At 43.5% G+C, this 24,757-nt stretch overlaps 1 protein-coding gene across 2 annotated transcripts in view; it reads right to left on the bottom strand.

Annotated features, from left to right (window-relative positions):
- Window positions 1–24,757, bottom strand: part of CLIC5 (chloride intracellular channel 5) — a 1,097,485-nt gene that overhangs the window by 579,602 nt on the left and 493,126 nt on the right. The window contains exon 1 of one of the 2 annotated variants that reach the window (XM_044062649.1): window positions 23,215–23,567. The exons of the other annotated variant lie outside the window; for it this stretch is intronic. Coding sequence (XP_043918584.1) covers window positions 23,215–23,277 — 63 coding nt within the window. The 5' untranslated portion in view covers window positions 23,278–23,567. Of the gene's footprint in view, window positions 1–23,214; window positions 23,568–24,757 lie in introns of those variants that run through there. 2 annotated transcript variants of the gene reach the window in all.

The raw sequence follows: 24,757 nt of genomic DNA, 5'->3' as shown, positions 1-24,757 counted from the left end.
AAGCTGTGTTTAGGAAAGTAAGTTTTCATTTGGCCAGACAAGACTTTATATCCCAAAACTGTGCAGGTACATGAGTTCCTTACATTATTTTCCGGGAACAACTAATGATTATGGCCAGTGAGTTTGGGAAAAGTCTCGGTTATGAAGCCAGAATGAAAGTGAAATAAATTAACTTAGACCTATGTGATAGCACAGACCATAAAGTTATAATAACAAGAAGACATTTCTGTGTCTAATTAGTCTCTTCAAATGTTCATGATTTGTATAAAACCTAGCTCACATGTTCGGTAGGTTGTGACTATGTGTGTCATGTCTCTGCCAAAATAAAAATAAAAGTCTTCCAAGCTATGAAAATATTCAGATGTCTTACATTGTTCTGCAAGACTGTCATAACACTGATAAAATAATTTAAATCAAAACTATTTCTTAAATGAAGAGTTTAATGTACTTTCCAAGAAGAGAACCCAAATTTCTCGAAATATTAGAAATATCACAGGAGATGCCTGACATGTCAAACTTTTGTGCTGTTTACGTGAACGTAGCCTACAACAAAATAGTCCTTACCAATAACTCATCACTAGTCTGATGATGCTGTGCTTAAAGACATGTCTATATACATACAGACACATGGGCCACATGCGTGCATAAAGAAAAAGCTCAACCTGGCACCATCAATACAGTGCAGCAGTTTCCAACTGCTATGGGATCTCTGTACAGTATGCAACTTGGCAGCATTTATTTGGAGTCTAGCCACTCAAAGGGATAAACAAAGGACCCAAGCTCTCAATCATTTTGCTCAAGAATTCTGGACCAAGCCAAAAATAATGGTGGAACAAAGCTGCAAAATCACAGGCAATTTTTATATATTTATTTATTTATTTACATTTGTTGACCGGGAGTGTCCGACTGGACATAAGGCCATTTTCAGCGGAGGCCCGGGGAGAAAAGCTCCACAGTTACAATAAACAGACAGTAGTTACATTGGATTACATAGCGATTAACAATTTAACATAGCAATTAATTACAAACATATTTACAGATGAAGAACATAGTACATCAGTAGACAACTAGAATCTTTATCTGCGAAGTACATAACAGACATTAACAGAAAGGCTCATCCAGACTCTGCTACACTTTGCTGTGAAGGAAAGGTTAGTTTGCTTTTATTTTTTGTATTACTGTATTGCCTTTCTATATTTTGAATACTGTAGTTTGTTTTCTTTACCTTGTGTTTTGCTTGCATTCTGTTTTAACAGCATATTAAAACTTCAAAAGAGACCACAGCTCTCTCTGTTCTGAGTCAGGCAGAATTTTTTCCCGCCCTCCTACCCATTTAAGTTGTCTTGTTAAATACCACTGTCTTTCTAGTTTCCCGCCTCTTATGTTAATCTGACCATATATCTCATTTCTCTCTACTTTCACTGGCTTATGTGAGTAATCACAAAATCATCATTTTTGAAATCCCACCCCTTCAATTATTTAAATTTATTGGCCATCCTACAGTACTTCATAGTACCAAAATACACAAGTGACCACCCCTTTCAATCCATCTTGCTGTTTTAAAAATAGTAACTCTCCACTAAACCTTAACTTTTTAAACAGGTAAAACTCAAGTTACCTACTTTCACATCTAACTTCTCTAGTGCACACTGCAGAGTGCATTCATTTCAATCTTACCTTTAAGCATCCCTGTGACTAGCACTTTCTCTAATACCTGCTGGAAAGCACTAGGAAGCCTTAAACTCATACAAACACTGAACTCTCCTTGTTAACAAGGAGAAATTAATAGTAGGCACTAAACAGCCTATAATTGCAAAGTACCTTGCTAAGGAAACAGCTCCTATACTTTACAAAGAAAAAAAAAAGCCCCAAACCAGGCATGTCCAAGGGTCAGCTTCAGGTGATTTCTCCTGTCCACCTGGTGAATCTGGGCATACTGTGGCAATGCAGCAATTGCCTTATGTACACAGACAACCCTCTCCTCCTACCACCCAACACTACAACCTGTGAGAGATGCACTTACATAGCCAAAATGGAAGTAAAGCTCTCTCCACCCAAGATTGTGCTAAACAGTCAAGAAGAGAAGGTTAACACCCACACTACACCTCAAGCAACTCATAGCCCTTCTAAATCTGCACCACCAACATCCACATATAGCAACACTAAATCCACATATGCAGAGGCCCTTAACTGTAACCTGCCCAAGCAACAAAGACCTCTGAAGCTGAAATGCAAACAAACACCAATCACAACCAATGTGTCACATAGTTCACAACACCAGTGTGCCACCCAGCAACAGCCCCTAAGGCAAGACAATGTACCTAACACTTTAGTCATAGGTGACTCTATAGTCTGGCACACTGATGTCCCTCTCACCAGGTTGAATAAGGAGAAAATTACAGTCAGCTGCCTGTTAGGTGCCAGGATCTGCCACATAACGCATGCACTCAAGTCACTCCACAACAAGTACAAATATGACTCTGTCATTGTCCATGTTGGAGTGAATGACTTGAGACGTACCTCCCTGGACTACATGAAAAGAGACATGGAAGAGCTCTCGGATAATGTGGCCCAGGCAGGTATGACCCTAGCCCTGAGTAGCATCCTGCCTTCGCCCAGAATGATACCACAATATAAGGATAAAATGATTGACTTCAATTAACTACGCTTATGGTGTCATTCAAAGGGGATCCAGTATCTGTCTGCCTGGGATGACATGATTGACAGACCATGATGCTTTGCCAGAGATGGTCTGCACCTGTCGCCCCTGGGATTCAGGTTACTGGCTAAGGCTCTTGCCACCCCTATAGTGCCTTTTTTAGGAAAACTTCAAAGGACAAAACCACCACCGTAACAGGTACAAGCATGCAAAATCTGAAGGTAATGCTACTCAATGCTAGAAGTCTAAACCTCAAAATGCACTCTCTCGAGGCACTCCTAAAAATGGAGAACATCGATATCTGTGCAATAACTGAGACCTGGTTCAAGGCTCCAGAGAGCACCCCTGCAATACCAGGCTACAACTCTTACCACACTTTTCCGCCACCAAACCAGGACCGAAACACTAAAGGTGGAGGAGTGTCAATATTCACCAAGGATATTCACACCACCAGGCTAGTTGGCCAACACAATGTGTCTGAAATTCTCCAAGTGCAACTAACACTACGTAAGACTGCAATCCAAATTGTAGCTTGCTACAGATCCCCCACCATACCCCAAGATTCTCACTACACCTTTCTAAACATACTGGAAAATATTAAGATAGAACCAAACACCCTAATACTGAGTGATTTTAACTACCCTGCCATTAACTGGGAAAACTACTCATGTCCCAACACCTTTGCGCAACTGTTCTTGGAATTCATAAATTCCAATGCCCTGGATCAACTAATCCATAGTCCCACCAGGGGCTCCAATATCCTAGACCTGGTCATTACCAACATGGGAAATCAGTGCTCCATACCTATGGTCACCCCCTCGTTAGTCAGGTCTGACCATAAGCTAATCACCCTTAACATCCACATCCCACCCCCCCCCCAGTAAAGAAACCACCATAAAAAACTTCTCCAAAGCCAACTTCATGCTACTCAAGTCAGAAGTGACAAACTTCATGACACCCATGCAAACGGGAACTGAAAGTTCAACTGCTGAATCCTACACTAAGGCACTGTACGAGCCCATCCACTCATGCATGAATCATGCCATCCCAAATAGAACCAAAATGCTCTCATCCAAAAAAAGGAAGCCAATCTGGTGGTCCCCTGCCATAAACAAACTTTACAACAAAAGGAAGAAACTTTTGCAGAAAAGAGGAAAATCCCAGGATGCAAAAAACTCCCCTACTAGCCTCAGTAAGAAACTGAGATGTCTCATAAAATCCTCCAAAGCTAGTTACGAAAATAAAATTGCCAAAGATTCCAAAGACAACCACAAAGCATTCTATAACTATGTCAAGAATCTAAATGGCAATGCTCAGATCTGCTCTGAGCTAAAACAGAATGGCATTAAATATACTGATCCGAAGGATATTGCCAATATCCTGGCAGATCGATTCAGTGCCAACTTCACCCCCCTCTCACCCCCTAAATGGCCCATCTCAATACCGGAAGATTGACAAATTCCAGTAATAACGGCCACACAGGTACAAAACGCACTCTCTAAAGCCAAGAATACAGCATCCATGGGACCAGATGACATCCCGGGCTGTGTACTACATGAACTTCAATATGAACTGGCACCTCACCTAAGTGTTATGTTTAATCATAGCCTCACCTCAGGTTTCGTGCCCACTGAGTGGCGCAGAGCTACAGTTATCCCAATCCACAAGGGGGGATCCACCTTGGATCCCGGAAACTACCGTCCCATCAGTCTGACAAGCCTTATCTGCAAGGCCATGGAACTTATAAACAAAGACATTGGCAACCTTCATACACTGGACCCCACCCAGTTTGGGTTTGTGAAGGGCCGATCTTGTCTACTGAACCTGATTGACTTCTTTGAATCAGTCTCCAGAGCCATGGACAAGGGTAAGGTGGTCCACACAGCCTATCTACACCTTGCCAAGGCCTTTGACACCATCCCCCACTCTGGAATCATAGATAAACTTACTAAGTTGGGCATTAATCCCTATGTCACCCAATGGGTTGCTAAATGGCTTACTGATAGAACCCACACTGTAAAAGTAGCCGACTCCAAATCCAGCTCCAGACAAGTGACAAGTGGAGTACCTCAGGGTTCAGTCCTGGGGCGCTCTTGTTTGGCATCTACTTCTCTGAAGTACGGGTCAACACTAAGGGACTCTGGCTAACAAAGTTTGCAGATGACTGCAAACTGGGAGCCATTATTGAATCCCAAATGATGTGGATACTCTACAAAAGGGCCTTACAGAAACAGATGCTTGGTGCCAGAGCCATGGGCTCATGCTCAATGCCAAGAAATGTATTGTTATCCCCTTTGGGAAAAACATGTATCCATGAATTACCATATAGGTGGCAGTACACTAAACACAGAAAGTGTGATAAGAGACTTAGGGACACAGGTGGACAGTGGTCTCACCTTCGATAACCACATCGCCACAACAGTCAGGAAATCCTTCTATGTGGCACACCTCATCACAAAGGGCTTTTCATCCAGAAAAAAGGAGGTCATTGTCCCACTGTACTCATCCCTCATTAGACCCATTATAGAATACAACGCCCCATTTGGTATGTACCTCTCAAGACATCTGCAACAACTGAAAAGGCCTCAGAAATGCCTCACTAAAAGAATCACAGGCCTAAAGCAGATGCCCTACGCTGATCGCCTTAAAAAACTCCAGCTATACTCTGTCGCATATCGTCTACTCAGAGGCGATCTCTGCTTAACATACAAGGCCATATCAAACCCAGAGCTGTTGGACATGCTCACTTAAAGAAATCCTAATCTCTCAGAGCTACACGCTCTAGGGATCTAAACATTGTCATCACAATAAACAAAACATGCTGGAGGGATAGGTTCCTGACCCAGAGACTCCCCAGACTCTGGAATAGATTGCCCATACATGTCAAGCAGAGTGCCTCTTTGGACCTCTTCAAGAGGAACCTTGACGATTGGATGGGAGAAAGGAAATTCACCCCAGGGATCACGTCAGTCGCCCTGCTAGACAGGGGTCCAGGAAAGTAAATAATGTGGGAAGAAATAGCCAGGGAATTGTTATGGCTAGGCTTGTACAGGCCCTACGGCTGATAGCCTAGTACCAACCTATGAACTTATGAACCTATGTTACAATAAGAAGTTCCTGCTGTATAATAAGTACTAAGCTTATGAGCATTTGAGCTTGCTATAATCAAGGTAGTTAGTGGGGTGGAAAGAAAGGTAGTGGTTGGATGGGGTGGGTGATATTAGAGTGGGAGTTGCAAGGGCATAGCCAGCATGTTTTTAGGTGCGCTTTTAGTAAAGTTTAGTATATTAGTCTAATTCACTTAAAAAGTTAACACAACAACAGGTTTAGCATTAAACATGCATTTCTTGAACAGTAAGAAGTATGAAGTTTTGTCTGATATTACTGACTGCAATACCTGGTGATTTATCAAAAAAATCAAACATTTTAGAATGGGCAGGGTAAAAATATAAGGCAAAATCAGGGAGATTATGTAAAATCAAGGGCAGATGAAAAGTTTGAAAAAGCTTCACGTAATCTAGTACAAAACCCACTTTGTATGTGTGTGTGTGTGTGTGTGTGTGTGTGTGTGTGTGTGTGTGTGTGTGTGTGTGTGTGTGTCTGTGTGTGTGTGTGTGTGTGTGTGTGTGTGTGTGTGTGTGTGTGTGTGTGTGTGTGTGTGTGTGTGTGTGTGTGTGTGTGTGTGTGTGTGTGTGTGTGTATGGAGAGGGGGTGCTGTATGACTGACCTGAGCTGCCACTATCGACTACCTTCAATCTCTGTTTCAGCGCATACTTTTGCTGCATCTCTTCACTTTTCTGATAATGGGATGGAAGACAATAGCTATGTTTTGTCCATTAATATTATCAGACTAAACATATGCATTAGAGAATGACTCGGATGTAATCAGCTAAATATGCATACTGAATGCTCACCTGAAAATATATATTTTTTTCTGAATATCCCTCAGAAATATTCACTTTTATCAAGCCAGAAGATGTCTGCAACTGGGAGGCTCAAGGGTTCACCACCTCAAGGCTGCACCAGGCAATAGGAGTTTAACACTACAGGATTCGGACATATGGGATCAAACCAGGTTTGCATTGCTGGGCTAGATTACTAAAGCATTACAGATTCATAGACTGTTACTAGGCTAATGACCTGGGGGGGGGGGGGGGGGCCTTTCTAAGCCTAGCCAAGTTTTCCCGAAAAACTTATATTTCCTGTATCCAAATAGGACATTGAGGGCCAGACACTTATAAGCTACCTTTCTCCAAAAGGGACATAGATGTCAGATCTGGTGTAAATTTCCTATTTTCTATCCGGTGGTCTAGGTTGCGCTTAAATTGGGTCATAGATGAACTCGGCTTCACGTGGATGGGAAGCCTGTTCCACAGAGAGGCAGTCTCTGGGACATATATCTGTTTCTCCAGCATGTTCTGTTTAAGTCACAGACAAAACTCAGGCCCCTAGACCTCGTATTTCTGGTACTCTTTGACTTAAGAATATATATATATATATATATATATATATATATATATATATATACGAGATTCACAAGTGAGGGGTTTCCGGATGCCTTGCAAGCCAGGCATAGATCACCCCTCAGCAACCTGTAGGAGACTGAGTAAAGGGAAAGGGATTTAAGGTTTCATTCATAAGAACCATGATTTTCTTAGGAAATAACCAAACTAGTTTATAATACTATGAATGTTCTTACCGTTACTGAAAGACAAGAATAAGGGATTTAATTTCTAGGATTAATACATACAAGTTCATGTACAGTGAGACTGAGCATGCAAAACCTGGGACTAAGTCTAAGCTGTTACTCAGAAAAATCCCTTTTCTCAAAGGTATGGTAATCTCAGAGTTAGTAAACAGAGGTAGTATGAATGTGCAAGAGAGTTACCCTGCTGCAAAAAACAACTTTAAAGTAGAGTAATTGTTGGTATTCATTGTCTAATTTAGTTTCTTTTTTTTTTTTTTTTTTGGTTATTTCAGGATTTACAATTACAGGTCTCAGAATTATAGTAGGGAGACAAAGATAAATGGCATTACTTGACCAAACATTTTAACATTTCAATTTTATTTTTAAAATGGAATAAAAGAGTTGCATCCATGTTGTCTTCTGTACCCCTCAGTGTAGTGGGTTCAAAATCAGTGCCATGCCATTTCTAATTTATTTTTCTCCAAGGAAAACACAAAGGCCTTCATGTCACATTCATCTTTTCTCTCAGCTTTGCAATTTTTGCCATGGGGATGCACAAGCCAGTGCATTTTTTCATGTTGGTCCCAAGCCCAGATAAATAGGGAGGGTTACGTCAGGAACGGCATCCGGTGTAAAACTTTTGCCAAATGACATATGTGGACAACAATACAGATTTCCATACCAGAATTTTCAAGGCCCAGGTTAACAATGACTGCTGGTGGAAATTGGGCAACTGATGGCCAAAGGAGAAGGAGAAGAAGAGGGTGAAGGCATGCTCGAAGGCAGGAAGAGAGGAGGAAGGTTAGGAGTGTGGTAGCGAGGGTAGGAAAGAATAGTTGTGTAAAATCTTATCATAACCATAGACATCCTTCTCTTCCATGTTGAAGTATTCTAGTTGTGGGATTTCCTGCCCTCAGGCAACTCGTATGTCAGCTCCTATACAAAAGTTTCAGCTTGGCTGTTGCAGCTGCATGGGACGTCACAAGCAAGGCCATAAACCAGGGTCCTTAAATGTGACATCTGCATGCACAATCCTCAGAACTTGAAACTCAGCAGGTAGAGTACAAGGCCCAGCAGGAGAAAATGCCAGGCGTGTCAGGTATGGGACCCTGGAATCCTTATGAAGCATAGATAGGTCCAGGGTGAAGCTAGGATGAAAGGAGAATGATGAGGGGGTTATTGGAGGGTGGGAAGGAATACCGCAATGTGGAAGAGAAGAACATCTATGGTTATAGTAAGATTTTACACAACTATTCTATGTCCTTCTATGCCTATGTTGCAGTATTCTAGTTGTGGGAGAGTACCACAGCTTAGTTGGATGAGAGCGTGATGGATGCAGAAAAGGATTTTACAAAGCCCTGTAGGATTCCCTGGCGAATCCTGCATGTGCTCTGGAGACTTGGTCTAGCTTGTAATGTTTGGTGAAAGTGTGGATGGTGAACCATGTGGCTGCTTCCATGTCCAGACCTTTTAGGAAAGCCTTGGAGGCAGCCATTGCCCTTGTGGAATGGGCCTTTACTCCCACTGGGTTTTTTTTCCGATGGTGGGAGTAGCAGAGACAGATGTCTTTCCTGATCCAAGATGCAATGGATTACTTGGAGACTGCCTTGGCCAATGCTCTGGGATGGAAGGAAACAAAGAGTTGTTTAGATTTCCTAATGGGTTTAGTTTTGTCCAGGTAAAATCTTAGTTGCCTGTGTACATCCAGGAATGGACTATCCTCTCTCCTTCATTTGTGGGAAAGGGAAAGAAGGTGGGTAGGTGGATAGATTGCTTAACAGACAAATCATTGACCACCTTGGGCATAAAGGATGGGTTAGTTCTCAGGGTGACCCTGTCCTTGTGGAATGTGGTGTATGTGGGGAAAGCCATTAAGGCTTGCAGCTCTGAAACCCTTCTGGTTGATGTGATAGCCACTAGAAGGACTGTTTTCCATGTACATATCTGTAGGGAAGCTGTACCAGCAGGTTCGAAAGGGTGTTGGGTAAGCTTTTCCAGGATGTAGTTAAGGTCCCAGGGTGGGGGGATAGGTTGTTTTGGAGGTCTCATGTGCAACACCCCCTTAAGGAAGAGTTTCACATCGAGCCTGGCTAGTAAAGATGGATCAAGAGGCAAGCAGGCTGACATTGCAGAAAGGTGTACTTTCACTGAATAATAGGAAAGTCCACTTTTTATCAATTGACACACATAAGTAAGAACTAGGGGGGATCAGCAATGCATGGGTCCTTTCCCTTGCTTAGACACCACTTAGTAAAGCTTTCCCATTTAGCTAGGTATGATTTTCTTGTTGTAGGTTTCCTGGCCTCCCTCAGGACCAAAAGCATGTCCTCTGAGTAGTGGTGTCTGAAAGGGATCAAAAGTTTATCACTCACAGTGTTAGGGACAACATTTGCAATTGTGGGTGGAAGACAGTTCCTTTTTCTTGTGTCAGAGGAGGTCCACCTTGTAGGGTAAATTGTAGTGATTGCCCTTGGCTAGATAGTGAAGTAGGGGGAACCAGTGCTGCCTTGGCCAGTAGGGGGTCACTAACATGATTTTCAGGAGGACTTTCTGAATCAGTGGGAAGGGGAAGAAGGCATAAAGAAACTTCCCTTCCCAGGAGATGTTGAAAGCATCTACTCTCCAGGCTAGAAGGGAGTAGGTCATTGTGCAGAAGGTCTGCAGCTGCCTGTTCTGGGGGGAGGCAAACAGGTCTATTTGAGGAGTGCCCCACTGGTAGACTATATCTAGGAAGACAGTCCTGTCCAGCATCCATTCGTATTGTGGAGAGGATGTCCTGATTAGGAGATCTGCTTGCTTGTTGTCCTGCGAGGGGATGTAGGTTGCCTGCAGGGACAAGTTGTGGTGAGAGGCTAGGTCCCATATCAGCAGGGTTAGCCTGCACAGCTGATATGCCTTTGTCCCTCCCTGTTTGTTGAGGTACCATATTACGGTGGTATCGTCTGTTACTATTAGAAGAACCCCTGGTAGAAGCAGAGGGGTAAAGGTTTTCAGAGCTAAGAAGAATGCTGTCATTTCTCTGACATTGATGTGTTTAGCCATCAAGGAAGGGTGCCAGTTTGCTTGAACCCTGTATGATACCATTGTTGCACCCCAACCTGAATCTGAGGCATCTGTATGCATTACCTGGGTTGGGGGGGGGGGGGGCTGAAGTGGAAGTCCTGGGTTTAGCTGGACTTGTTGGATCCACCAGCTGATTTCTTCCTTTAAACAGGGAAGGAGGAAAATTACTTGTTCCAAGTGGTTCAGGTGCTGGGACCAAATGTTTTTGAGGTACCACTGTAGTTTGCGCATATGCATTCTGGCCAGTGGTAGCATAGGGATGGTTGCTGCCATTAAGCAGAGGAGTCGAATGAATTGCCTTGCAGTTACTGTCTGACAGTGTAGGATCTCCTTGAAGTGGGAGGTCAGGGATAGTACCTTGCCCTGTGGGAGAAAGGCCCTCATTCTTTCCATTCGGATTCTGCAACCCAGAAAAATCTTGTCCTGGTCTGGGCTCAAGGAGGACTTTGGAAGGTTGAGGGTGAACCCTAGATTCTGCAGAAGGGACATGGTGAAGTGTATATGATTTGAGAAGATATATTTTGACTCTGCCGGTATTAGGATGTCTTCCAGATAGGGATAAATCTGAATTCCCTGAGTTCTGCAGAAGGCAATGACTGGAGCCAGGCATTTTGTGAACACTCGGGAGGGAATTGGACAAACCAAAGGGCAAAGCAGTAAACTGGAAATGACAGGAGGGCCCAGAGAAATGCAGGAATCTTCTGTGGGAAGCCCTGATGGGTATGTGTAAGTAGGCCTCTTTTAGGTCCAAGGTGGCCATGAAAGCCTTGGCTGGTATGAGAGGTAACAGGGTGGGAAGTGACAGCATTTTAAAGGTGGGGATCTGAAAGTGAAGATTTAGGAAGAAGAGGTCTAAGATGGGTTTCCAGGGGCCATCTTTCTTGGGAACCAAGAAGAGATGGGAGTAGAAACCTTTTCCATCCTGTCCTGAGGGAACAGGTTCTATGGTACACAGCTTCAGCAGATCTGTCAGAACCTGTGGAAGGAGATGTAGCTGTTTTTTGGGGCGGTATGGGATGCCTGTCATGGGTGTTTTTCTTTCCAGGAGTGGAAATATCCTTTTTGGATTATGGATAGTACCCATTGGTCCGAGGTTATGGTTTGCCAGAAGGGGAGGCAGTGGGGAAGGTGTGCTGAGAGTGGGTGGGCAAGGCAGTCACACATTGTTGGGGCCTCCTCTGTCCTGAAAGGTTTGTCTGGGCTGAGGATGCGGGGAAGCAGGTCTGGACATGGTGGGTCTTCTTGCCCCTCTTCTAGATCTGGAAGAGGAAGTACTCGCCTGGGTAGGGTTTCGCCTTACAAAGGTGTCTTTAGCAGGGTAGTTTCTGTAGTACTTTGGAATGGGGGACACTAGTAAATGTTTTATGCCCTGCAATTCATTACTTTTTTCTCCCAGATTCTTGAAGAGATCTGCAGATTGTTTTCCAAAAAGGAATTTGTGATCCTCCAGGTGGGCATCCAAGATCTTTGAATTGAAGTCTTCTGTGAGATTCTAAAGTCACGGCCAGGAGTATCTCCTGAGGACAGAAGCAGATGCTGCAGAGTGAGCAGATGCTTCTGCAGCATCATAGCTGCATCTAATCGAGTGTCTGGATACTTGTGTGGCCAGAGAAAGTTTGGAGGAGATGTCAGCCTTAATGTGGCTGTCAGTAATAGAAGTCAGCATGGAGGAGGCTTGTGAGACCAAGTCCAGAGCATATGTAGTCATGTGCACCTAATAGTTAATGGCTATGAAAGCCAATGTGGAAGAGGTGTATACCTTCTTACCAACCCTATCCATAGATTTGTTGTCTTTATCAGTGGGTAGGAGTGAGGCGGAGGGAAGGAGCCTGGATTGCTTATTTGGGTAGGTGGCAGTCACTGCTGGGTCTGCCAAGGGTGGTTTGATTAAGAATTTCTGCTCATCAGGCACCTTGTAGAAGTGATCTGGGTGCTTGGGGGCAGGTGGCTGATATGATGGAGAAAAGTAAGGTTGATATATTGTGCGTACAAGAGACCAGATGGAAGGGAAATAAGGCCATGTGTATCGGAGGCAGGTTCAAATTGTGCTATCATGGTATGGATGGGAGGAGAAATCGGGTAGAGGTTATCCTGAAGGAACAGTATGCCAAGAGTGTTTTGGAGGTGAAAAGAGTGTCAGATCGAGTGATGTTTATGAAGCTGGAAATTGATGGTGTAATGATGAATATTGTTAGTGCAGATGAGAAAGAAAAATTTTCGAGTGAGTTGGGTCAAGTGGTGGTGAGTGTACCTAAGGGTGAGAAAGTGGAGATTGGAGCGGATTTCAATGGGCATATTGTTGAAGGGAACAGAGGGGATGAGGAAGTCATGGGTAGATATGGTGTTAAGGGGAGGAATGAAGAAGATCAGACAGTAGTGGATTTTGTGAAAAGGATGGACATGGCTGTCGTAAATATGTACTTTAAGAAGAAGGAGGAGCATAGGGTCACATACAAGAGTGGAGGAAGATACAAACAGGTGGATTATATCCTATGCAGGAGGGCCAGTCTGAAAGAGATTGGAGACTGTACAGTGGTGATAGGGGAAATTGTAATTAGGCAGCATAGAATGGTGGTCTGTAGGATGACACTGGTGATCAAGAAGAGGAGGAGGAGTGTGAGGGCAGTGCCAAGGATCAAGTGGTGGAAGTTAAAAAAGGATGATTGTGAGGTGGAGTTCAGGGAAGAGTTAAGATGGGCGCTGGGTGGCAGTGAAGATTTACCGAATAGCTGGGTAACTGCAGCAGAGCTGGTAAGGTAGACAGTTGAAAGGTGCTTGGTGTGACATCTGGACAGTAGAGGAGGACAAGGAGACCTGGTGGTAGAAACTACAGTTGTGTACATTTACCATAAATGTAGATGTTCGAGTGTATTCACTGTTGCAGTCATCACCTGTGGGTTATCCCTGCTGTGGTAACCCTCGGCCAGCCCAAATACTAGAGCCAATGTTTTTCTGCATCAGCTGCTGTCGCCTCTAGACTGACGTCAGGTCATCAGTGCTATAAAGCAAGGCAGTTAACGCCATTACATCAGTTTTTCTTGCCCTAACCAGTCAGAAGCCCCATGAAATATGGCAAAGTGGTCCTGATGGTTAACAACCACCCCAAAAAGCTAATGAAAGATGATATAAGGGGGAAGGAGGGTGGAAAACCAGGACTGCAACTGTAAATACACTCGAACATCTACATTTATGGTAAGTGTATACAACTGTACTATGTTCTTCATGTTTCACTGCTGCAGTCATCACCTGTGAGAAGATTCCCAAAGCTGAGGAGAGGAGTGGAAGGATTAGATAGAGACCTAGGCATGGGTAAACAAGCCCTGCAGAACTGCAGAGGCAAACCTTGACCTAGCCTTAGAGGAAAAGTGGCTGGAGTGGGAGGCCTTCTGTTAGGTCTGATATTAGAAGCCCCTATGAGGAATTAATTAATCATAGCATGAGAGAACAGGGGCTGGTCTGTATTGAAATGAGCTGAAATAGCTGAGGCGTGGATTTTAACAGAAGAGAAGGTGAGGCCACTAGTGAGTAATTCTGCTAGATAGTCCAGGATAAGAGGGACAGAATGTTGTGAGGAAATGGCCCCTCTGGACTGGCTCCAGGAGCAGAATCTTTTCCATTTCCCCTGCATAAGGTTTTCTGGTGCTGGGCCTTCTGGCCTCTGTGATAATGTCTAGGACCTGCTTGCTTAGCAGAGGCTCCTTGCTTACCTTGGGAGTATCAGCCATGCTGATAGTTTGAAAGGCTGCAAGTCTGGGTACAGCATTTCCCCCCTGCTTGTGTCAAGAGGTTTGGGATCTGGGGGAGCTGCCTGGAAAGATGTGATGTCAGGCTGCACAACAAGGGGTGCCAGTGCTGTCTGGGCCAATCTAGAGCAATGAGGATGGCCTTGGGTCCCTCCTCCCTTATCTTGATGAGCACCTTGGGAATAAGAGGTAGAGCAGGAAAAGCGTACACAAAGAGGGAGTTCCAAGGGAAGTTCATGGCATCCACCGTCCATGCTAGGTGGTGATACTCCCTAGTACAGAAATTCTTTAGCTGGTGGATGAGGTGCGAACCAAAAAGAGTTCCATCTCTGGATTTCTACACAATTGAGTGACTTGCAAAAAGATCTTTTTGTGGAGCTACCATTCGTGGGGGTCCAGTAAGTGTTTGCTTAAGTGGTCTGCCAGGATGTTGCTGATCCCTGGTAGATACTGAGCTATTAGGTGTAATCCCATGGAGGAAGCAGTCAGCCAGACGTTCATGGCTAGCCTGCACAGAGGGTAAGATTGTGTCCCTCCCTGCTTGTTGATGTACCACATTACCATGGTGTTGTCTGTTTTGATAAGGAGAACCCCTGGCCTGAGATGCTGTTGGAAGAATGTCAGAGCCTTTTGCACTTCCATCATTTCCTTCTGGTTGGTATGCAAGGGAAGGTGCTGCGCATCCCAAAGACTTTGGGTGCACCTGCCTGCTAGGTGGGTGTCCCAAGCAATGTCTGAGGCATTGGCGGTGATGGTTTGCCTGGTAGGGTGGAGGATGAAGGGGAGATCCTGGTCCTTGGCACAGGCCCCTGCCCACCAGAGAAACTCGGCCCTTATACAGGGGATCAGAGGGAGACAGGTCTCTAGAGGCTGTGAGTGTTGACACCAAAGTTCTTCAGATACCACTGAAGCTTCCTCATGTGAGGCCTGGCCAAAGGGATTAGAAGGATGCAGGATGCCATGTACCTCAAGGCTTGCAGGTACTTCCCCGCAGTGAGGTGAATTTTGGATGCCAGCTGGGTAAAGTAGAGAGGCAGGAAGCTCTGCTTTTCTGGGGATAGGAAGGCCATTTGGGTTTGCTGTGTCCAGCAGTACTCCCAGGAAAATGATCCTCCTGGAGGGTGTTTGCTTTGATTTCTTCTCGTTGAAGGTGAACCCCAAGGAAGTTAGGAGGGTTTTGACAAAGTGTAGGTCCTGGAGCAGCTTTTCTTTGCACTCTGCCTGAATGAGGCAGTCATTCAGATACGAGTAAATCTGTGTACTTCTCTGTCTGCAAAATGCTATGGCCGAGGATCAACATTTGGTGAAAACCCTGGGAGCAGTAGATAAACAAAAGGGAAGAGCAGAGAACTGAAAGTGCTGCGAGCCTGCTCTGAAAAGCAGGAATTTCCTGCAGGACTCCCTTATGGGGATGTGGAGGTATGCATCTTTTAGATCCAGGGTTACCAACCAAGCATTTTTTGTCAGCATAGGCAGCAGCTGCTGCAAGGTTAACATTTTGAATTCGGGGACCAACAGGAGGGTGTTCAGAATAGGCAGATCCAGGATGGGGTGCCAAGTGCCCTCCTTTCTGGGAACAATTAATAGCCTGGAATAAAAGCCTTTACCTGTTTGATTTGTGGGAACAGGTTCTACTGCCCCCTGGGATATGAGAGCTTGGACATGTTTTAATGTCACTACCCACTCATTTGGAAGTAAGTCTGGGTACCCTCTGGGAATTAGGAGTTCATTGAAAGTGAATTTGTATCCCTGAAAAATGATCTTTAAGACCCATTGTTCCTTTGTCACAGACAGTCAATTTTCTTTGCAGAGGGGTGGCCTTCCTCCGAGCTTTTGGTGAAAGGAGGGCAGAGGGGGAAGAGGGAGTCACTGATAGTTTTTGCCATATTGGGATGGCTTAGAACTCCCTGCCTTAGAGCCGGAAGTGGTAAACTGTTTGGTTCTCTGTTGTCCCTGGTATAGGGATCTGGGTGGCCTGTAGCTTGCCCCTGTCTGCTAGGAACAGGAAAGGACCAGTGCTTAGAGGGAAAATTCCTGCTGAATCTAGGAGGTTGAACTTGAAAGAAATCTATTACTGTTTGTATATATTTTGCTTTGTCTTTCATCTTTTTGAGCACCTCTTCTGCCTTTTCTCCAAACCAGTGGTCTTTATTCAAGGGTGCATCAATTAATTTAGACTTGACATGATCAGGTAGAGGTTGTTCCTTCAACCATGCTTGTCTCCTAATAACAGATCCAGGCACTGCTGCCCTGCTAGAGGCTTCTAGTGCATCATATCCACAATGTAAAGAGTGCTTTGCCACTTGACAAGTAAAGTGCAATAAATTTGCTAACTCTTTAGAATTGGCACAGTCAGGAAAGGTAGAAATCTTTTGCTTTAATAGATCCAAAGTGTGCTGTTGATATTTTAACATATGGAACTGACACTTGAGAGCTGTGATATCTGAGATTGCAGAGGTGTAAACTTTTTTACCCCATCTGTCCAGAGCTGTGGCATCCTTATCAGAAGGAGTAGGATTCTTTGCAGAACTAGCCCTGGTTCTTTTAGGTCCCTGTGTAATGACATCCGGGTCTGCAGCAGGATTTCTGTACAGGTATTTGTGAGAGTCTGATTCTTTGTAATACTTGTCTGGTTTACTGGGAGCAGGTGGGAGGGTGTCAGGGGCTAAGCTGGACTCATGGAAAACATCATCCACCACTTGTAAAATAGGGGGATGGCCAGGGGTCTGTGCTGGGGCAGGTCTAGAAATTCTCTTAGCCTTTTCATAGGCTGATGGAAATCGGGAAGTCCTGAGATTCCCATTGGAAATGTTCCCTGAGGGTGTGAAGGGTTTCCCCAAAGGAAAGGTCTTCTGGTGGGGAAGCAGAAAGGATGGATTCCTCTGTATATGAATCCTCATAAGCAGTCAGAGGTTGTTGTTCCTCTTCAAAATCTGAATAATCAGATTCCTCAGAATCATGCTCTGTCAATAGTTTAGGAGAAGGTTGTCTTTTCCTTTTAGAAGCTGTGACTTGACTGCCCCTGATAAGGGAAATAAGATCCTCCGCCACCTTAAGCATTTGGGCCTGGGATGGAGGGGCAGGGGTAAGATGGTGGCTAGAGATAGATTTCCTAGGGGTGATCTGGCTTCTAGGCCTAAGGGTATTCATCTGTCTGAGAGAAACGGTTGTAGGGTGTGAAGACATCGGTTTCTGACTAGAGTCGGTAGTGTGAAAGATCTCCTTGGAAGCTGGTGCCTGCGTAATGGCTCCGGACCCAACCGAGCCAGGGACAACAAAAAGCTCTGAAGATGAAGAAGATTTTTGAAGCATCAGTCTCAGTAGAGGCCTGTGTAGTTATTGCATTGGGCATTAGAGGCTGCAAAAGCGCCTCACTGAATTCCGGAGAATTGACGGCCAGTTCAGCAGAAGAGTGTGGTCTATCCGTTTTTATCCCTACATTTTTTCAGAGGCTCTACATATTGTTGGCTGACGGACACCATTTTTGAAGACAGAGGATGAAAATACCTGTCCACAAAAAGAGGTCTACGATGAATGGTTCTCATGTTAAAGAGGGCACAGAACCAGCAACAGGTGATGTCGTGGTCTGGGCCTCAACAAGTCACGCAGTATGAATGGAAGTCTCTGTGTGGGTTCTGCTTTCCACAGGCGAGACAATTGTTAAGTTTTTCAGACATCATTTAGTGCAAGAAAAAGAGATCCCCAATGGGGCACTTAGCTTTAGCCATTTTCAGCTGTGATCCAAGCTCTGGCAGCCACTGACTGGCACACTTGCAATCTGCTTCTGCTACAGGCTCCACGGCAAGAAAGACTGATGTAATGGCGTCAGCTGCCTTGCTTTATAGCATTGACGACCTGACTTCAGTCTACAGGCGACAGCAGCTGATGCAGAAAAACATTGACTCTGGTATTCAGGCCGGCCGAGGGCTACCACAGCAGGGATAACCCACAGGTGATGACTGCAACAGTGAAACATGAAGAACATCGAGGAAGTACAGGAGAGTACACAGAGAAAGAAGTCGGTGAAGAAGAAATGGAATTGTCAGAGAGATGAAGAAAGTAGACAGGAGTATAAGGGGATGAGGTGCATGGCAAAGAAAGAGGTTGTGAAGGCTAAGGATAAGGCGTATGGAGAGAGAGCAGGTTGGATGATGTGGGGACAGTGAATCAGGAAGTGCAACTGATTAGTAAGGAGGAAGCAAGGACAGCTATGAAAAGGATGAAGAACGGAAAGGCTGTTGGTCCAGATGACATACCTGTGGAAGCATGGAGGTGTTTAGGAGAAATGGCAGTGGAGTTTTTAACCAGATTGTTTAATAAAAACTTGGAAAGTGAGAGGATGCCTAAGGAGTGAAGAAAAAGTGTTTTGGTACTGATTTTTAAGAATAAGGGTGATGTGCAGAGCTGTAGTAACAACAGAGGGATAAACTTGATCAGTCACAGCATGAGGTTATGAGAAACAGCAGTGGATGCTAGGTTAAGAAAGGAGGTGATGATTAGTCATCAGCAGAATGGTTTCATGCTGTGAAAGAGCACTACAGAGGAGATGTTTGCTCTGAGAGTGTTGATGGAGAAGTATAGAGAAGGTCAGAAGAAGTTGCATTGTGTCTTTGTAGACTTAGAGAAAGCATATGACAGTGTGCCTGGAGAGGAGCTGTGGTACTGTATGAGGAAGTCAGAAGTGGCAGAGAAGTATGTAAGAGTGGTACAGGATATGTACGAGGGTAGTTTGACAGTGGTGAGGTCTGCAGTGGGAGTGATGGATGCGTTTAAGGTGGAGGTGGGATTACATCAAGGATCAGCTCTGAGCCCTTTCTTATTTGCAATGGTGATGGACAGGTTAACAGACAAGATCAGGCAGTCCATGCTCCCATGGACTATCATGTTTACAGATGACATTGTGATCTGTAGTGAGAGTAGGGAACAGTTTGAGGAGACCCTGGAGAGATGGAGATATGCTCTAGAGAGGAGAGAAATGAAGGTCAGCAGGACTAAGACAGAATGTATGTGTGTAAATGAGAGGGAGGACAGAGGAATGGTGAGGATGCAGGGAGTAGAGCTGGCGAAGGTAGATGAGTTTAAATACTTGGAATCAACAGTTCAGAGTAATGGTAAGTGTGGATGAGAGATGAATAAGAGAGTACAGACAGGGTGGTGTGGGTGGAGAAGAGTTTCAGGAATGATCTGTGACAGATGGGTACCAGTAAAAGTAAAAGGGAAAGTCTATAAGAGAGTAGTGAAACCAGCTATGTTATATGGGCTGGAGATGGTGGCATTGACAAAAAGGCAGGAGTCATCGCTGGAAGTGGCAGAGTTAAAGATGTTACGATTTGCACTGGGTGTGTCAAGGATGGACAAGATAAGGAATCAGTATATTAGTGGGTCAGTTCAGGCTGGATGATTTGGAGACAAAGCCAGAGAGGCGAGATTGCATTGGTTTGGAATGTGCTGAGGAGGGATGCTGGGTATATTAGGAAAAGGATGCTAAGGATGGAGCTGCCAGGTAAGAGGAAAAGAGGAAGGACTAAGATGATGTTTATGGATGTAGTGAGAGAGAGTCATGCAGGTGGTTGGTGTGACAGAGCAAGATGCAGAGGATAGGAAGAAATAGAAACAGATGATCGCTGTGGTGACCCCTAATGAGAACAGCTGAAAGAAGAAGAAGAAGAGGAGCTGCTGCTGTTGTGGCCTTTTAAATGACTGTACTTATTTGCTTTATTGTGTGAGTATGTGTTAGTACCTGCAACAAAGAACTAGTATAAGCTATTTGCTACAATTTTATAAAAGCGCTGAGGTAGTTTTTTTATTTGTTTTGTTTTGCTCTTCATCTTTGAGCTGAGGAGGGCATCACCCTGAGGGAATGCCCAGGATACCAGTTTATGTAGGTAGAGTTCTGGTTTCTAACCATCCTTTCTTGCAGGATAAAGACTCTAGTACTCGGCTTTTATTTTCCCGAAGAATATGATTTTATTCTGAAGTTTATGATGGAATATAAAATATTTACATTTTTGCAAGTTTAACCAAAGGCAAACTTCTGTGAGGTCCATATGTTTTGTATTTATTACCAGTCCTAGCTATGTGATACCAATTCCATTTTTCCACCATAATAAAATTAGTATAAATTTTGCCTGGACCCAAGGTTTTAGAGGGATAAAACCCTAAATAAAATGCAGTCAACCAAAGTTCAGCTAGTAATGGAAGGGCTGGTGTGGGGGTGAAGCCATAGGCAGCTCACCTATCCTACAGGAATGACAGTAGTGTGGACCTCTGTACTGTGGACACTAACATGAGAGTTGAACTACTGCAGGATGCACCTCTTGTGTCGGTGTGGCTACATGTTGCATGTATTCCAGGAAAGTCTCTTGCATAGGTGGTTGCATGCATCAGACCTCCCAAGAGCAGAAACATACAAGGAAGCCACCTTCTACCGCAGGGAGGGGTTATGCATTGGGGTGGAGGGGACACATGACATTGGATAGCCTCCTCCCTAACAAGATACTTGCTTTTTGTAGAAACTTACAGGCTCATAAAGGTCTCTCTCAGAGTAGTGAATGAATGACCTATAAGATTCTTCCATGGTCTGGGAATGAATGCATCTGCCTGCTGCCTTTACAGTATGGACAAATTAGCCAAATGAGTGAAGGGAAGAGTGCCTGATGGTGTTCATGCTGGGAGATAAAAAAGAGAGAGAAGTTCTGACTGTTTATCCACTACATAAAACCTTCACCTAACATGAAAAGTACTTTCATGGGAATCTGTTGATTTAGTGGGCTACAAACATGCTGTTTCAGATCACAATGCTGTAACTTTCTACAAGCAAAGTCTGTCTGTCTTGCTGTTTACTAACATACTCCCAATCTGTGACTGCAAAAACACTGACAGACACCCAGGGATTTGACAACCATGCTAAGATTACCACAGCACTGACTGCTGCTCAGATTACTGACACAGTAAAGCTGTTGATATATTTCAGGATCCAGGATTTCACATGATCTGTGTGACATTTACTGTTTCGGAAAGTGATCCTCTTTTTACCATCCAAGTAAAGACCTGCTGTTGAATGCTATTTACGAGTCCTCATTTCTGACATACTACAATCAATGATCTCATACACTGTCATGTAATATTGACATCAGTGCTATAAAGATCTGTCTAGGAAACTCAGAAATTATATTCCATATGGACTTCAGCAACTCAAAAGGGACAACTGAAATCTGAAGAAGTATTAGCATTCCGAGAAAAGTAACAGCTCAAGCTTTGTAGCATTGGGAATCCTTAATGAAGCAAACAACCCGTGCGTGGTAGCTGGGAACTGGAAGCTAGTATAGAATAATGAAATCTAACACTCATAAGTAACACTACATAGTACAAGGTGCTGCTACAAACAACAGAAAAAAATGAAACATGTATTTCAGTTTTGTTGGTTCATTTTCAAAAGGAGTGGCTTTGAAAAGGGTTAAAAATGCATTACCAGTAAACCTACAGGGTAACACCACACACATATGTACATTCATGCACATTCACATGCTAAAGCACACCTAATCAGGTGAGTAATATAATCATTTTACTGAAGGACAAACGTTGCCCAGCCGTAGGATACTTCAAGAAAATGGATAAATTCTAACATCATGGCCCTGTCACTTCAGCGCAAAAAATGTTGAGAGCCCAGTAATAAACACTGTGGCTCTAAGTGTCTCTGCTATTCCTTATCATACTGTCAGGCACTACCGCACCCTGTAATAAACACTGTGGGTGTAAGCACCCCTTCTATTCCTTATCATATGGTCAGCCACTACCAGGTCCTGTAATAAGCACTGTGGCTGTAAGCACCCCTTCTATTCCTTACCATATGGTCAGCCACTACCAAGCCCTGTAATAAACACTGTGGCTGTAAATGTCCATTCCACTCCTTACTTTATGTCCAAGCACTACAAAGTTCTGTAACAAACAGCAAGGCTGAAATTCCAGACCGACACTGATGTCAGAACAGGAGAAGCATTAAAGACGGCAGCAGAGGACAATCCCAGCAATTAAATACTAATTAAAAAAATCTCAGGTGGAGGCCATATACAGTAAAATTGCTGACCAGCTCACAGAAATAAATAATTTGCATGGTGTCACTGCAAGCAACAGCAAACTAACAAAAATGCTTAATGCATGGCTTGTGCAACTCTCATTTGTTTTAAGTATTGTCATAGTTTTATACTTCATTAAGAAGTATGATAGAAAAGTAAGTATTATTAATTCTAGGCTGACAGTCCTTTGTTGTGCGGCCTTCAGCTTAGATAAATCTCTCCTGAATGGATCAACAAATAATGAACAACAGGGCAAAGATGTATTTTCTGGATAACACACTGAATCCATAAACTGGCAGCTGACCTCCGTCAGTGTTTCAGTTCATTACAAAAGTGCACCTCTACATCTCTCTCCATCTCTTCCTGCAACAGCTTGTACACATGACTAGTTACTTAATCATAAACTAAACATATATCCCAGCCAGTCATGCTTAAATAAATATTAGAACTGTGAAAAGTCCCAGTGCAATTTTCTGACGGGTAGTAGAGAAGACTAAAGAAAATACATTCATACGCAGGAAAAGCATCTGTTAAAGTCCAGGAAGTATAATTATATTAAACTAGGTAAATACACAAACATGCAGGTACTACAACAGAAAAATAGAGATTGCATGATTCTGAACACAGCCCAGAACATCTAGTATGAAATCAGACAGTAAATGCAGCAGAGAATCACCTGTTGCAAATAACAGCTCTACACAGGAGTCCATGGCACAACATACAAGGGCATAAACACACTGCTAGAAGCATGCACAGAGCAAACCTGCAAAAGCACCATCTGCCATTTCATCCTCAAGGGTCAAAACACATGGAGCGCAGGTGTTTAAAAGCACATCATCTTTACAAAACAACAGCAAAGAAAACCTGCTGAAGTTTTTAGCATTTTTTCCACTTGTAACCTCAGTCAGGAAAATATTAAAGCAGAAATACATAGAAACCAGTTAGTATAAATGGACACGGGGATTTAGCAAAGAAAGTATGCCTTACCTTAACAAAGAGCTCAATTTCAGGGTCCTTTATTTCCCCGTTTCTAGATGTGGGCTCTGTCATTTCCACTGTGTACCTTTTTTGCCCCCCAAGTCAAGGCCAGAGCAGTTTCAAAGTGGCTAAAATTTACATTCCCCTTTTTTAGGAGCCCCTGAAGAGCAGTCTCACATAACCCATTAAAGTTTAGCAATTCAAATCCTTCTGAAGGAAACCTAAGGTAAAATTAAAAAAAAAATAAATAAAACAAAATAAAATAAAACAAGTAATATGTATGCTTTTCAGTTAAAAGCAAAGAGGATTCAACAAGTGTCAGCGTGTGAGCTGTATGCTTTGTTATTCTACCGTAGTCTCAGCTGTCACAGATCCTGGGTAACTGTTCACACCGGCTGCCAAAAATAGCTGCAAGGAAAGAGAAGGGGTGGAGTAATTATGTGAGGGCAGAGTCAGCTGCTGTTTTATGTACCAGCCCCCCCCCCCCCATGATGTTTCCAGCATGTATTGTCATTATGTATGTCTGTGTCTCTCTTTCAAACACATACCTTACATGTCACTTTTACTATAGAGCCCCTTATTGTAAATGCTGTTGAGCAGCTGTTATTTATTTTCATTTATCAGTAGCAGTTCACAGATGCACAGTCTTTATGCTTTACAAGGCTGCTCTTTGTTTTAAATAAATAACTAGCTGTGATAATAACATTAGACCTTTGTTTCCTCATTTTTATTCATTAGTTCATAAATCATTATAACATCTTTTGGGATGTAACTCCTTGGAAGCTTCATAAAATAATAACATGTTAAGTGAACAGGTGCATATCTGCAATTCTTTTCTGTCACTAGTTCAGTTTTACAGTTTTGTGATCTCTTGTAGGTACCTGTGAGTATAGATTTGATGCTACAAGAGTTATAGCCTGCAGGGTTAAAGTACTACCGTAACCCTACTTCCAATAACCCATCCGCTGCTGCGTGAAAAAAGATACATGCCATCTTGAATAGATGGTGCATCCATAATTTTGTCTCTGTGGAGAATTTCAGGTTAGACACGTAAGAAAAGCAGACACTGTACGCAGACTACAGGCAACGATGCATGAGAAGTAGATAAAGAATACCACTATAATCTAGAGCTTTTGACATGTTTGCATCTGTGCTAATCCAGTTTGTAACTTCTAAAACTCGGGTTAAGGCACATTGCCAATGTAGACACTAAATGTAGCATATATCATGCATAATACACAAGATGCAACGTTAACATCACACATTGGTCCAGCCTTGTTATTTAGTCTACTTTGATGCACAGTTTACTACATAGCAGATACAAAACTAATGAAAAATGCTGCTGTGCAAAGGCCAAATCACAGGACACCTGGATTTTAGAATATGCCTTTTAAATATCTGAGTTTTGAGGGACACCCCTGCCTGAGTTTTTTTCTTTCTCTTGTTGCCTTCATAGTCATTTGGCAGAACAGTGGAGATTACAGCCAATGGGCAATGAAAGATGTTAAAGTAAAATACTTAGCTTGCATTAGAAAATGCATTTTAATGCAAA

This window comes from Protopterus annectens, chromosome 2.part1 (genome assembly GCF_019279795.1).
Source record: "Protopterus annectens isolate FY-2018-M chromosome 2.part1, PAN1.0, whole genome shotgun sequence".
In the NCBI taxonomy this organism is placed as follows: domain Eukaryota; kingdom Metazoa; phylum Chordata; order Ceratodontiformes; family Protopteridae; genus Protopterus; species Protopterus annectens.
The sequence above is the reverse complement of the archived record's forward strand: the minus strand, read 5'-3'. Positions and strand labels throughout refer to the sequence as shown.